This window comes from Psilocybe cubensis, chromosome 4 (genome assembly GCF_017499595.1).
Source record: "Psilocybe cubensis strain MGC-MH-2018 chromosome 4, whole genome shotgun sequence".
Classification (NCBI taxonomy): Eukaryota; Fungi; Basidiomycota; class Agaricomycetes; order Agaricales; family Agrocybaceae; genus Psilocybe; species Psilocybe cubensis.
Genome location: NC_063002.1, coordinates 3,639,369 through 3,655,551, shown reverse-complemented (window position 1 = coordinate 3,655,551; position 16,183 = coordinate 3,639,369). Strand labels below are relative to the sequence as shown.

The following is a 16,183-nucleotide window of genomic DNA, read 5'->3' as shown; positions in this document are numbered from 1 at the left end:
TGTTGGAATAAGATTTCTGTTTTATTAATAAGACCTCGGCCAGCTTGAAATCACTCGGCACTATTGACTTCCTAGTGCGTATTACGGCGTCGACGTCTTGTGGGCAGCTATTACGGCGCTAAGCAAGGTCACAAGCTTGACCCAGATCTTCATGAAGGAAGAGAAATTCAACTCATCTCATATACCCTTCCTTTGACTTTGAATTGAAAACACAAAGATAGTGATACGCCAAGGACGTGCGTCGACCCCGGCAAGGATGATGAAAGATACGCCAGTTTTCTGCAATCGATAATCGGTTCTACCGTTATATAACAACTCACGCCCTTCGTTGACATCAGCCTTCAAAGTCTTTTATCTTAATGTAATCCATGTTTCGTGAGACTGTACAGGTATATAACTGAAAGCTACTTTGACTAGTGCGATGTCATCCGAAGGCTTAGTATTAGTTCTTTCCTACATGCCGCCACGGTTCTGAGTCGACCCCACCCTATTGTAGACCACCGTCTCAGAAGAACCAGCTCAACGACCTTTTGAGTTTACCACCCAAACGCTTTATCCATGATTTTCTGGGGTCGCGTTTCACAACATCCACACCATCATTGCTTTGCTTCGTACTCGTGGCTTGAGTCGGCGTAGATGCGCTATTCAAATTATTCGCAACGATTTCAGTTTTGGGCGGAGAAGCTGAATACGCTGGAGGTGGTCCGGGAATATCTGTATCAAAAGGGTTGGATGTGGGGTGGTGATGCGCAGCCAGCAGTAGTATGAATGAGATCAAACAGAACTGTTAATTATGCTCACGCTCACCTGAAGCCATCGAGTGAGCTCCCGTAGATGATCCAATATTGCACAAACCTGGGTCGGTGCCAATATGTACTCGGATGCCAGTATCACACTCTCCAGGGCTCCCAAAATCCTGCGTGACATGAACCGTTCTTGTTTTCGTTCTAGTCCCATCCTCCGAAATCTCACACGTCTCGGTCGTCGTGCGTCTGCCAGCAGTATGATCTTCAGCTTCAGGGTGCTCATTAGGGTGACTGTCTGAGTCCCCGTTGAGTCCTGTCGAACCCATCCCCCATGGATGAAGATGATGACCCAGCCCATGCAGACTCAGCACGTCATGCACATAGTTCTGTATGTCGGCGCCTAGTCGATCTCCACTGGCAGCAAAATTTGGCACGGGCACTTGTTGGGCTTGGGCACGACCCGGGCGGCTCGCTGTGCTAGTTCTTGTCTGATGTGTCTGGCTGTGAGATGTCGATGTCGATGTCTTCTTGTGGGAGTAGGTTCTTCTGCCAGTACCTGGCATTCTGCTACTATGCGCGGCGTTGGCAGGACCAAATGCAAAATGAGCATTGTGCGCGTTGAAACCATTTGAACCGAATCCCGCGAAGTCGTAGTTGGTATCAGTGTAGTTGTTGGTCACGGTGGTGGTAATGTTGCCACAGTTGCTTATGATAACCGCTGGGCGCTGCGTAGATTTTTCAGTGCCCGACTGCATGGTAGTAGCTGTAGTGGTGGTAATGGGAATGGAATGGAAGATTGTACAGTAGAATAATAAAACAGAAAGAGCGGCTTTATACCACTAAAGTTTGCATGCGTTGAATGTGTGCCTCGTTGTTGTTTAATTGTAGCTTCTGTACATCCTCGTCGGTATGACTCCACCCGGAACAAGACAATAGTCGATTCTGAAATTAGTTCACTACCTTTTAGACCCGGAGTGTGTAAACCCTGTGAACACTCTGGAGAGAGTCTGCCAGCAGCGATGATGCTTTTTTTTTTTTTTTTTTTTTTGTTTTGTGTTATAGCCTCTGAGGGGGGAGCCCCTCCCTTGGCTTGGTTCTACCTAAGTACCTACAACGCTCCTGTAGCGTGGCGAGCCTTCCCCGGCCCATCTCTGCGCTATGGGGGGCCCTCACGTCCCCCCACTTAGCCCAGCCTTCCTAAGCCGTTTGAGATGACGCCTCCAGCTCTTTTTATATAGGCTCCTTCGCCTGCTCTTCACCTCTTGCAATGACTCGTTCGTGCGTGTGTTGTGGTGTACATCCTCGATTTCATTCGTCCTCCTCTTCTTCAGTCCCCCGTCGTAATAGGTCTTCTTTGTAGGGTCGAAGTCGTTTGGTTTTCGCGATGTATTGTAGTAAGGCCTTGATGTAATTGTATTTTGTTGTTAGTTCTTCGAGGCTCGTGCATTCCTCCCCTAGTTCGTTCCAGAGTTCTCTCCTTTGACGGCGATACCTCTTGCACTCGAATATGAAGTGTTCTACTGTCTCCACCGCCTTCCTCCCCCCTCTTCTCTCAAAACACTTTGGGCAGTATTCGTCTAGGTTTGCGGTAAACTTGCTGAGATGGCTATTCAGCGGAACGTGCCCGGTTCGCAGCTGGATCAATACGCTGGCCTGGGTCCTGTTGAGCTTCTTTGTAGCTTTCCGGAATTTGTTGAATGGGAACTCGGTGTCTATTGTGGCGAATTTTTGTTTTCTCCTTGATGAATTCCATCGGTCTCTCCAGATTGTCATCAACTCTTCCTGGTACGCTTGCTTCTCCGCAGACGCGCTGCGCTTCATCGTGGTTTGTAGCGAGGCGGGTAGGTCGTCGCTGGGAGAGGAGTCGCCGTCTGCTGCCCGTTTCGCTTCTTCGTCCGCACGTTCGTTCCCGAACACGTCGGAGTGACCTGATATCCAGTGTAGCGTGATGTTGCCCTGCAGGGTACGAAAAGCTTCATCAATGTCTAACATGATCTGCTGTCCTGACTTAGCTTTAGGCCATCGTAGGTTCTGGAGTAAGGACTGATTGTCGCTGAAGACGTCGATCACGTCTTGATGCGTCGTTTCTTCGTTTCGGATGAGTTTGGAGGCCAGTAGGCCTCCTACCGCCTCTGCCTCGTAGGTGTTGTGGTCCTCCTTGGTGCCCAGGTACTTACGCAGTACCTTACCATGCCTGTCTCGTCGTGTTCTGAATAGTATAGCCGCTCCTCCCGTGCCATTGTTGTGGCTAGAACCATCGGTGTAAACCCTAACGTTAGCTTTGCTCTCCTTCTCGTACCTCATCGATTTCTCCCTGGAGCTTGCTATCACAATTTTGAAGGGTGGCCTATAGTTCGTTGGGTATGGCGTAGGTCGTATTGTTTCGATCGTGCTCGGTTTTAGGTCAAATATTTGTATGAGGTTGTTGATCGGGGACCTGTGTCGTTTTGCCGGGTTGGTTTCGGCTCTAGATAGTGCCTTGTGTAGCGGGTGTGTGCTAGGTAGAGTTGCCATTCGGACGAGGGCCCTGTGGCAGGCCTTGAGCAGTGCTAACTCGAGGGGGAGGACACCTGCATAGGCGTCCAGCAACTCCGTAGGAGTTGATCTCATTGCGCCTGTTATTGCCAGTGTGGCCTTTCTCTGAATTGACGTCATTCTCTTCAGCGCTGCTATGGACCCCACGTTATTCTTGTACCCGATCGGTTTTGTTGGCGGTGTGTACCAAACGTCGATCCCGTATGTGAGCCTCGGCAAGACGGTCGCTATGTACAGCTGACGGAGAAGGTATGGGTGGATGCCGGTTGTGGGTTTTGCTAATCGTCGAAAGTAGTTGACGCATGCCGTCGCCCGCTCAATAGCTTTCTGCAAGTGCGTTTTCCACCGTAGCTGGCAGTCTAGGCGAAAGCCTAGACATTTGAAGTCACGGACCAGCGGGACTAACTCACCGTTGACTTCTAGTTGAGGGTGCTCGAGAGAATTGGGGTTGCGTGGATCGAGGTGCATCACCGCTTGCTTCGCGGGTGCGAATTTTGAGTTATGTCTATCGCTCCAGGTGAGAGCTCCGTCCTCTTTGTGAATTAGAATACTCAGCTTGTCTGTGGTTTCGTCGAAGTCATTCCCCGTTGCCACCAGTGTTACATCGTCCACGTATCCGATCGCGTCCTCGCCATTACTGCGGTCTACTATTTCAAGAAGATCAGCGTTGTAGATGATGTACAAGATCATAGACAGTGGGTCTCCTTGACCGATCCCGTTGTCGATCTTCATCAGTTCTGAAATGAAGTCGTCAAACTTCAGTTTTGTTTTTCTGTCTCTGAGCAGTTCTCGAATAAACTTGACGTAGACTTCTGGTATTCTGCGTTTCTTCAGATTGTGCAAGAGACGGTCCGTCACGGCGTTTGGGAAGGCGCCTTCCACGTCGAGGAAGAGCATCGAGACCACTTTCTCTTTTCTCCACGCTGTCTTGACCTTGTCGACCATATAGTGCATGGCATCTGCCGTTGTACGTCCCGGTCTCCCTCCAAAGTGGGTATTCGGGAGGAGGTTATGTTGTTCTACCAGGTGACTGATTCGTTCAGCAACAATTGCCGTTAGAACCTTGGGCAGTGTGTTCAGCAGGGCTATTGGTCTGTATGCTTTTGCTGTTTTGTAGTCAGGTTTGCCCGGCTTCTTGAGGACGACCGTAATAGAGTGTTTCCAGGGCTCTGGGTAGTGCCCAGTCTTGAGAATCGCATTGTAGATCGAGTGCAGGCGGTTGATTATGAGTGGTGCCGTTTTCTGCAAGACTACGTTGGGTATCTCGTCAATTCCGCAGGCCTTGTAGGGAGAGAGCCTCCCCAGTTGGCGTTGAATCTGCTGGCGGGTGACATATCCGTCGTCTTGTATTGCTTCAGGGTACTCGTAATCCTGCGGTACAGAGGAGTGGTTTGGCTTCTTTGGAAAGAACGTATGCGCGAATAACTTCGCTTTGTCTGCATTTGACGTTACATCCTCCCTTTCATCGTATTCGTTAGTTATTGTCAGCGAAGGTATTCTGGGTCTGCCCCCGTCCCCGACGGGGTTCTTGAAATACCGGTTTGCTGTCCAGATGTCGGTGCCCTCGGCTTCGAGGAGCCAGTCGCTCCAGTGGTTGCGCTTCGTGTCAAGAACTAGTCTGGCAAAGACTCTTTTCGCGGCTTTGAACTCGAGATGGCATGGGTGGTCAGGATATGCGCGAAACCTGTGGTGCAGGCTGCCCATTCTGTTTTTATACCTTTTGGCTTCCTCCACTTCGCTGGTCCACCATCGTTTCGACTCCGGGAGAGGTTTGCGTAGCTTTACCTCGTCCTTGATGGTATTCTGCAGAGCTTTGGTCAGTCGCAAAACTTCCCTGTCTATCTCCTGCCCCGTATTGAGCTCCAGTGCCTCTTCCGTTTCTGCAAGGTGTTTCTCTAGCGTCTTGTTAAAGCGTTCCTGTCAGGGCAACACTATAATCAGTGTGACAAGGCCACCAACAAAGATCAAGCAAGGCAGAGAGAGAGAGAGTAGAGGGAGAATAAGAGAGCAAAGAGAGAATAAGAGTGTGAGAGAGATTCAATGATTCTAAGAGATCACACCAATGATAGTGGATATCCTAAGAGATTGAAGCTGAAGCTACAGCTACCTACAAGTCCAGTATTTATACTCTACAGCTATTCTAGAATATTCCCTACATTACATCATAAAGGAAGGTTAAAGAATAAAAGTGACATCATATAGAAAAAGGATGAGTAAGACTAGGAATCATATAGAATTTACTAGAAAGAAGTGGAGCAAAAAGGCTGTGATGAAAGAAATAAACTATCTAATCAGATAATTGATAAGATAATGAAAGGATAAGATAATTCTGTGAAGATAAAGAGGGGAAACTGGAGAAACCCTGACATCACCCCCTCTCTAAGGCACATTTTCCACAATGTGCACATGGATGGGTTAGTTTAGAGGGTTTAAGAAGAGGAGGAGGTTCAGTAAAGTTAATAATAGGAGTGAAAGAAAGTCTATCAAAGGTCACAGCAGAAATCCTTCTAGGTGCTGAAGGATGTTTGGCATGGAAGTCCTTGATAGCCTTAGAAGCATTTTTTAAATGCTCTGCAGGCTCCCAAGTGCATTCTTCATTAGGATAGTTCTTCCACTTGACCAAATATTGAAGTTTGTTTCTAAAAAGTCTGCTGTCCTTGATAAATTCAACTTCCCACTCAGGATTTTCTCCTTGAATGACAGGAGGTGGTCTAGAAGGAGGCTTTCTTCCTACAATATCTGGGTGATAAGGTAGAAGTTTAACCACATTGAACACTGGATGGATTTTCATGGTAGATGGCAGCTTAAGCTCATAGGCATTAGGGCTAATAACTTTGGTAATTTTGTAAGGCCCATATCTTTTATCATCCAATTTCTTGGAGGGCCTATCAGTTTTGAGGTCCTTGCCATCCAACCATACCAAATCCCCAACTTTGTACTGAGTTGGAGTACCTCTGTGTCTATTATAGAATTTAGCCATATCATCAGCAGCTTTTCTAAGTGCAGACTCTGCTTCTTTCCTGGCTTCTTCCATATTTTTCACAAAGGTATTCACAGTGTCCATTTTACTATCTCTAAGGGGTTCAGTGCCCATTCTGGGATGTCTGCCATTATTGAGCATGAATGGTGTCTGCCTGGTTGAAGCCTGAACTCTATTGTTATAAGAGAATTCAGCTAGAGCTAACCATTCAACCCAATCATCTTGTTTATGGTTTATAAAGAGTCTAAGATACTGCTCAATTTCTTGGTTAACTCTTTCAGTCTGACCATCAGTTTGGGGATGATAGGCTGTAGATGAGGCTGTCTGGATACCAAGTATTGAGTTGAGTTCTTTCATAAACCTTGAGACAAATTGTGGACCTCTATCACACAGAATTTTAATGGGTAAGCCATGGTGTTTCCAGACATAATCTCTGTATAGTCTGGCTGTCCCTTCAGAAGTGACTTCATCTGTAGTAGGGATAATGTGGATCATTTTACTAAGTCTATCCACAACCACCATAATGGCATTATACCCTTGACATTCTGGTAATCCCATAATAAAGTCCACAGAGATGCATTGCCAGACATCAGAGGGAATCTCAGTAGGAATCAAGAGGCCAAGAGGTTTGGCTGGAAAGGTTTTGGTTCTGTTGCATCTATCACAACCTCTGGTATAGGCTGCAATAAAATGTGACATTCCTGGCCACCAATAATTCCTAGAGACTAGCTCAATTGTCTTCCATTTCCCTGGATGTCCAGCAATGAAGGCATCATGGTGCAGTTCCACAATCTTTCTTCTAAGATCTTTGTCCTTGGGAACATACACCTTCCCCCTGTAGAGAATAAGGCCTTGTTCTTCTGACCATTCCTGTCCTTCAATCTTCTTGGTAGAAGATTTCTTGAGCTCCTGAACTGCCTTGACCACCTTTTCATCCATCTCCTTAGCTTCTCTAATCTTCTTAAGAAGATCATTTTCTGCACCAGTAATGGTAGCATGACCCTGCTTGAGAGCCTGGATTTTAAAGTAGGAAGGTTTGAGGAGAACTACATTTTGGTTATCATTCTCTCCCTTTTTATGATCTGGTCTCCTAGACAAAGCATCTGGCTTAAGAGATCTTTTACCAGGCCTATGATGAAGAGTAAAATCAAATCTGGACAGGAAGAGTGACCATCTGGCTTGCCTTCTGCTGAGCTTTTGGGCAACCATAAAGTACTCTAAGTTTTTGTGGTCTGTCCAAATCTCAAAGGGATGTTGGGTTCCTTCAAGATAATGTCTCCATTCATCTAGTGCTCTGATAATAGCCAGCATCTCTTTGTCATGGATCTCATAATTCCTTTCTACTTCAGATAGACTCTTAGACATAAAGGCTACAGGATGCCATTTCCCATCTGATCCTTCCTGAGATAAAACAGCCCCAGTAGCATAATCTGAACTGTCTGCTTCAACTTTATATGGCTTGTTATCATCAGGGAAAATCAAGACAGGTGAAGAAGTGACTTTCTTCTTTAACTGGTCAAAGGCTTCCTGCTGTCTAAGACTCCATCTCCAGACTGTTCCTTTCTTTGTCAATTCATGAAGGGGCTTAGCAATGTCTGCAAAATCCTCTATGAACCTTCTATAAAAATTAACAAATCCCAAGAATGATTGGACATCCTTGACATTTTCAGGTTCAGGCCATTTAGAAACTCCCTCTACCTTGACAGGATCCATCTCAATCCTGCCTTGTGAAATGATTAGTCCAAGATATTCAATCTTTTCCTTTTCAAATTCACATTTCTCTGCTTTAAGGTAGAGTTTGTTCTGTTCTAGGATTTGCAGAACTTGCTTGACTACCTCTCTATGATGATCAAGAGTCTCAGTGAAAATTAAAATGTCATCCATGTAGACAATGACAACATTTCCATCAATGAGCTCAATAAAGATATCATTCATCATAGTTTGGAAGGTAGCAGGACTATTGGTTAAACCAAAGAACATGACCAATGGTTCAAACAGCCCTCTATTGGTTCTAAAGGCTGCTTTCCATTCATCTCCCTTTTTGATTCTGACATTGTTAAATCCCCACCTAACATCAAGTTTGGTGAAGTATTTGGCTTTGCTGAGTTTGGTGATAATGTCAGAAATCAATGGAAGGGGGTAGGAGTTCTTGATGGTCATTTCATTCAGTTTCCTATAGTCCTGGACAAGCCTAAGAGATCCATCCTTCTTCTTGACAAAGAATACAGGGGAGGCCATAGGTGACTTGGAGGGTCTAATCCTGCCAGACTTCAGATTTTCCTCTAAAAAGGCATCAAGTTCCTTTTGTTCATTGGGAGAGAGAGGATAAATCTTGGATCTATAAGGTTCAGAACCAGGTTTCAGCTCAATAGCATGATCCCAAGGCTTCCTGTCTGGTAGCCTATCAAAAGATTCCTTTGAAAAAACACCTTTAAACTGGTGATAGTGCTTAGGGACAGTTTCTTCAAAGGTTTTCTTAGGAGAATCAGCTTGCTGATGAGACTCTTCTGCTAATCTTTGAGACATAGTAGAAGTAGCATTAATAGACTGCTTCTGAGGATGAAGGTATGAGATGAAAATTCTGTCCTCAGGCTCAATCTCAGAATCAGAAGAATCTTCAATAGAATCATCTTCTTCTTCATCAAATTGAGGGAGTTTCCTCCTTTTGACTGCAGCTATTCTCTGCCTCTTTCTTCTGGCTCTTTTGGCTTCCATTTGGCAGTCAGAGGGACATCTAATAAACTGAACATCCCCTGTCTTCCAATCAACATCTGGATTATGGTGCCAAAGCCAAGTATGTCCAATGATAGCAGATTTGTCTCCCAAGTCACAAACAGCAAAGGTGGCCCTTTCTGTATGGTTCTTGTGTACCATAATTAAGTCTACTTCCTCATGGATAGAGCCACTCTTGTTGAGAGTACCATCAACATTATAGACTGGAATGGCTCTAGGAAGTTTCCTTGTGTTGAGATTATGATACTTCACAAAACCAGAATGCAGAAAGAGGCCAGTAGCTCCAGAATCAAGCAAAGCATCAACAGATAACCTTTTCTCTGTGTCCATTGTCTTTAAGATGACAGACAAATGGGTAGAGGTTTTAGGATTATGGTTGAGGATGTAGATCTTTTCAGGGAAGGTAGAAAGAGAGGAAGAAGAAGACATGATTTCTGCACCAGAATCTGAAGACTGAGGATCAAGTCTGTCAATTTCATTTTCTAGTACATTAAATCTATTCCATTGGGACATGTCTTTCACCAATGGTGCTTCTAAAAATTTTTCTTTTCCTCATCTTTCTGCTCCTTGCCTTCCAAGATTAATTTCCCAAAGTAGTCAGCCAGTTCTTCATGGGTCATAGCATTGATGTTAACTGATGACCTGCAGTTTACAGCCTTATGACCAGGCTTTCTGCACTTGAAGCAAACAATTGGCCTAACTGACTTCCATCCAGAGTCAACCTCCATGGAAACTACATCTGGTTGCTTTGCCTGAGCACCAAAGGTCCTTGAGCTGCTGTTGGAAAAGACTGGAGGATTTGGAGTAGGCTTAGGAACAGCCTTGGGAGTTGGGGCTTTAAGAAAGGGAGAAGATGAGGAGGAGGAAAGAGACTTGGTAAAGGCCTCACTCTGTCTCCACTGCCTATCTAGCCTAGTACTCCATTTAATCCATTCATCCAAGGTTTTGGGCATGTCAGGAACATAGTAGACTGCATTCCTGAGAGTTTCATTGAGCCCAGCCTTGAATTGGTCTACCAAAGCAGCATCATTATACCCAGTATCTGAGATCAGAGCCCTGAAGCTAGCAACATACTCATCAGCAGTCTGTCTGCCTTGCTTGAGCATGTGCATTTTATGCTTAGCTGTGTTGGAGGGGTCTGGATCTGCAAACACTTCCCTAAATTCATAAACAAAGTCAGCCCAAAGACCTTCTTGGGACTGAGCATTGTCTATTACTTTAGTCTTCTCATATGCCCACTTCCCAGCAGTACCTCCTTTCATATGAGATAGAGCACAAATAACTTTCTGAAAGTCATCTGTAATCCCTTTCCCATAGAAATATAATTTGAGCTGACTGAGGAAGTTTTCTGCCTTCTCCATAGAACCATCAAATGGATCTGGAGGTGAGACTTTAATGACAGAGTGTGAACAGGAAGGGGCAACATGAGGGGTAGGGAAAGAGTGAATATCTAGAGCAGCAGGTGGTGGTGGTGGTGGTGATGATGGTGACTGACTGACTGGTTGCTGAGGGTGTGGTGGAGTGGATGATGACTGCTGCTGCTGTCTAAGAAAATTCAACTCTTGGGTAAGGAGCTGGACCTGATGCATGAGCTCTTCCACAGAAGGAGTGGTGGGAGGCAATTGGGAGGGGTCCATGTCCATGGGTAGGGGTAGGTAGGCTCTCTGATGTGTGTGTGGGAGAAGCTATCTACTAAAAGTGCCCTTGAAACTATACTAAGTATTCTAAAAAAATATCTATCTACTGGATACCCAGTTGTCACACCACTCAGGGCTCTAAACCTAGGATCACAGGGTTACTGGATATTTCCTAGACCACCAAAAACAGAACACTAGTAGGACTGTGTCTGCCCCAACAGTTGGTATCCCTATCTACTAAGTTCACACACAGCACACAACAGAGAGTAGGAAAGATGATGAGCCAAAGGTCTTGAGGAAAGGTCTTGAGGAAAGGTCTTGAGGAGGATGTTGAAGATTGGTGGAGATGTAGAGGTTGGTAAGAAGATTGGTGAAGAGGTTGATGAAGAGGTTGGTGGGTTGGAAGTGGAGGAAGAAGGTTGAGGTGATGATGTTGAAGAGGTTGAAGAGGTGAAGAGTGTGGTGTTGAAAAAGAGATGGTGGAGTTGTCTTGAGAGAGCTTCAATCTTCTGTCAGGGCAACACTATAATCAGTGTGACAAGGCCACCAACAAAGATCAAGCAAGGGAGAGAGAGAGAGAGTAGAGGGAGAATAAGAGAGCAAAGAGAGAATAAGAGTGTGAGAGAGATTCAATGATTCTAAGAGATCACACCAATGATAGTGGATATCCTAAGAGATTGAAGCTGAAGCTACAGCTACCTACAAGTCCAGTATTTATACTTTACAGCTATTCTAGAATATTCCCTACATTACATCATAAAGGAAGGTTAAAGAATAAAAGTGACATCATATAGAAAAAGGATGAGTAAGACTAGGAATCATATAGAATTTACTAGAAAGAAGTGGAGCAAAAAGGCTGTGATGAAAGAAATAAACTATCTAATCAGATAATTGATAAGATAATGAAAGGATAAGATAATTCTGTGAAGATAAAGAGGGGAAACTGGAGAAACCCTGACAGTTCCCAACTGGTCGTGCGGAAGTTCCTCTCGAGTGTGGCGTCGGCTCGCTTACATCTAGCGTCAATCTCGACTACTATCGGATAGTGATCGGTGTTGGCAGGACGGTTGGTGTAATCGACATTGCATTTGATGACATGTTCAAGCAGCGCCTCTGTAAGGAAAACGTTGTCAGGTCTCGACAGCTTTTTCGTTACCATGTGTTCAAGGGTCGGCAAGCCTTTCGGTAATGCCATTGACAGCCCATTCTCCTCGACGAGTTCGATCAGCCTATCGGCCTCCGCCAGCACCTGAGGTGTGAAGAGTCTGTCGTCCTCGTCGCGGTCCCACATTGGATGGTGTTGGTTGAAGTCGCCCGCCCAGATCTGAAATGTATTCGGTTCGCGTAGTTGCCTGCGATGGCTATCGAGATACCGCTGGAGTGCTTGAAGTGTTCCCCCCGTGCGCCCTGGGTGGTAGACGTTGAAGATGTAGATCGTCCCTCTTTCGCACTCGAGTTTCATTGCAGTTATGTCGTTCGATTCGGGAATCGCTACTTCACACCAGTGGCTTGTGTTCAGCCGTTTGTTGACCCAGATGCCTGACCTTGTGGTGGCCGTCCCTGCTCATCCGACTGGGTAGATAGGGCGGAAGTGGGCGCTCGTCCTTATGTTCCCGAAGTGTGTGATATGAGGTTCCTGGATGAGTACTATGTCGTACTCGCTTCCTAGGTTTGCGTTCATAATCTCGAGGTGCGCGACTTCTGACTTGTTCAGGTTTATCTGCAGAATTTTTATTCGGTGGATATACTGTTCAAGGGGGGGAGTGTTACTCATCTTTTAGTTTTCGTCGTCGTCTGCTTGGTTCGCCTCCGACGAGGTTACTCTGGACGTTTTGGGTTGCTGAGAGGCCTCGGGCTCAGGGCTCTGCTCAGGTGTCTTGAGCGTTGACCCTCGCGAGTTTGCAGGTGGTTCTATCGTCCAGCGTGGAGATTGGCCTCGCGCCAGTGTTTTCTTTTGAAGAGTCGCTGGCGCTGCGTTCGTGTCCATGCTCCATGTCCAGGGCTCGTCCGTCGGGATGAATGGCAGCTTGTTTTCGGGGGTACGCTCGTCCTTTTCTGCAATTTTCTTGATGAAGACCGGGCATGTACGATCGTAACTGGGATGGTCGTCGGCGTCGCAGGATACGCAGTAAGTCTTCGTCTTTTCGCAGTCCGGAGTGCGGTGTCCTCCCTTCTCTCCGCAGTGGCCGCAAATGTCGTGCTTAGAGGTGCATTCCTTCGCGAAGTGATTGTATCCCTGGCATTTGAGACAGCGGATTGGGTCAGTTTTGCATTTTTGTACTCTCACCCGTTTGTTAGCCATGTACATGCCGATGGCGATTAGCCTGTTGGCTTCGCTGGCATCGTTGACCGTGAGTATGACATGCGCGCTCTTCTGACCTACCGCCCTCCTCGAGATCTTCTTGGCCCAGCGCATGGAGACTATCGTGCCCTCGTCGACTCTGTTGGATTCCTCAACCTCCCTCAGGAAGTCTGCATCTTCGGGCTCAGCGGTGAGTGGGACTCCCATGGCAATCAGCTCGTAGGTTCGTTTCTTGGTCGTAACGTCGTCTCCGATTTGTTTGCACAGGTTGACTCTGTTCTCTTCCACTCGCATCCACGCCGCGCCAAAGTCCGAGTCAAACTCGATCAGGAGTCCTCCGTTCCGTTGTTTTATTGCCGACCGGATCCTTACTGAACCCTCCGGCTCGAGCGCCTGGAGGATCTTGTTGATGGCGTCTTTCGCCTCCCTATCCCCCATGGAGCCGACTTTCGCATCTTTGTTTATGCCTTCCAGCATGGACTGTCGAGCCCGAATGCCGTGTCGCGCCAACATTCTGGGGTTTGTTGCCACGTTAGCTTGTACCAGGATCTGGTTGACCGACGTGAGGCCCTTCGAGAGGGCCTGGCTGTATGAGGGTCCGCTGTTTGAGGGCTGTCGCGGGGGGGTCACGCTAGCCGACTTGATAAGATTAGCCGTCGCCTTGTTGATCTCGTCAAGTTTCTGATCCACTTTGTCTTGCGCGTGTTGGACTAAGGACTTGATTTCGTTTGTGAAAGTTGCCAGTTCTTCGCCGAATCCGTCGTGGTAGGTTTGAGTCGCGAGCGGGAGCTCCATGTCCTCTAGCATGAACGCCAGTCCCCTCATGGCTTAGACCACGACGGGCGGAGTTTTGTTCGACATCTGTGCTATCTGAAACAGGCAAGCGGCGGCCCGGTGCGCCGTGAGACTCTGTCCAGCTGGCACCAACAACTGGTGTTCCTCCAAGATTGTACGTCCTCCCTTCGCGTTCTGGACTTGCTGGAGGTCCTCATTGACTACAGTCCCCTTGCTCCTGGTCGCCCTATCGGCCGAAGCAGCGTCACTCTGACCCGGCGTGGGAGAGATTCCCGTGGTTGTCTTTTTGGCACGCGCCGTGCCGGAGGTGACATTCATTGACAAGTTTAATGGGTGTGGGTGATTTTTGGGTTGGGTTGGGTTTGAGTACTTTTAGGTACGTGTTATGTTTGGTTAATTACTCTACTCGACAGCTAATACGCCCGTCAGACAGTCCCTTCGCGCTCTAGGTGCGTGGGAAATGTGCTGGAGGTGGTAGTTGCGGATCAAGGAGCGGTGCGATGATGCTTACCTTCTGATAGGTTATATTATCGTCTTCCAAGGCCTTAAGTGCGCCATAGAAACAGGCAATGGACCGAAAAGAAAGGTGGGAAAAACAAGGGAACGAGTAAAGATGACGATGACCAATAAAGCATGACGCGGACGCCTGGGAAACGGTGTGTGTGTGTGTGTCGACCCCAGTGACTTGCCTTTGTTCTTTTAACCTAATATAGAATAAACGTCTAGACGGTGGGATACCGAGTGGCTTAAAGCATCGTGGGCGCCAGGACCATCAAAATGGCAAAAATGCGTCGATAAACCAGGAGCTATCTGAGATTTTCTCTTTTTGAATTTATAATAGTGTCCATCTATTGATATTTCATAGAGTTTCCAAATCAATACTATACCCAATGCTGCTACATAAATGGTTGACGTCGGGATGTAAGTGAGTAGCTATCACTGCTGGCGCTGATACATATTTGATAGAAAAATATGTATTGGTAATTATGTTTCCTGTTGGTTTTTGACATATTTTTCTCGTATATAGAGTCCGGGGTTACCCAATTAGGGAAGCCCGAAGCCTATATTCCAGTAAAATACGTCAAAAACCAATAGGAAACATAATTACCGATACATATTTTTCTATCAAATATGTATCAGCGCCAGCAGTGTATAGGTGAGGATGTTGCAGGCTGTGACAATTGCTTCGGCCGAAATTACAAGTTCGAAGCGCTCGTGCCATCAATTGATCGATGTCGATGATCTGTCGGAGATTCAATTAATTTGTTCCCCAACGAAGCCGAACTCTTAGCGTAGTCCGTGCTGACGAATACAAAAGGACAACAGTTACCCACAAACCAGAGGCGCCATATACCTCGATTTCGGATTCTCGAGTCTCCACGTTGGACAGTAGCCTCGTGACTATCCTGACTACTTCTTATACAGACCGGTTACAGGTATAATTGGACAGACAGACGCTAACGCCGCTATTCGCTCTTTGTGGAACAAAACGATGGACACCGGGGCACTTAGGTTGCCCACATTGTTGGAGAAGACGGTGATTCGACAACTCACAACGGCTAACGACGACCAGTCTATCGGATTGATGACGAGGCGTCATAGACTCGCATGCCCCTGCGAAATGTCTTTCAAATTTTTGAAAATTCTATATCGCATTCAAGTCTCCATACTGCTCCCCTGCTTCTTTGTCGCAAGTTTGATAGTAACATGATATGAAGGTCTTAAATTGCAACATAATGGGCTACGGATGTCACAATTTCGGTAAGACGGCTGTTAATTCTCTTGCGGGAAACGTTTGATGTTGTCAAACTCAAGGGTTGTATTGAATAATGACAATGCTTCGGTGCTCTCTGCCCTGACTCCTGGAGCATCATATATAAGCTGCCCGATATAGCGCTCAGTAAGTTCACACCTTTTCTCTGCGTGCTATTGTCGACTCAGTCTACAGTTGGCGATGACTAAACTATTCATGCTTGAAATTTCCTTGGACGAGCACAAGCATTTTGGAAGACTTGTTCAAGACCCAGCTAGTTGGGCTATTTGTGAGTATCAACTCTATCAACTCCATATTCTCGTATCCTCTACTTAGTTAACGTTTCAGTGGCTTCATTGACTGTCCAAGTCTGGGAAACCATCATATGCTTCCCGGAAGAGGTTGAGTATCTCTGGAGGTACGAATTATCCTATTGTAATCAATGTACCTATCTCATGGCGGATTGGCTGATACCAGAGGCAAATTTGGGGCAGTAAAAATTCTATATAGCTGTTCGCGCTATTTGATGTTGTTGGGTCAAGTGTACGTTACTATCTTTTCTGCTTAAGAACTGCATAGACGATTTTGATAATCATATAAATTCAGGGTGAATCATGTGCTCTCCATGGATTTTTTTGACTATGCGCCACAAGACCAAACGTTGTGTAGGAAGGCGTTAGTCTCCCAAAGCGTTGTCGTTCA

General features: G+C 46.4%; 1 protein-coding gene across 1 annotated transcript; it reads right to left on the bottom strand.

Annotated features, from left to right (window-relative positions):
- Positions 1 to 505: 505 nt before the first annotated feature.
- On the bottom strand, positions 506 to 1,501 carry JR316_0005353 (uncharacterized protein; the record flags this gene model as incomplete). Its single annotated transcript, XM_047891113.1, has 2 exons — positions 506 to 714; positions 808 to 1,501. 2 exons carry the CDS (start codon positions 1,499 to 1,501, stop codon positions 506 to 508), a joined length of 903 nt encoding a protein of 300 aa, XP_047750874.1.
- Positions 1,502 to 16,183: the final 14,682 nt, after the last annotated feature.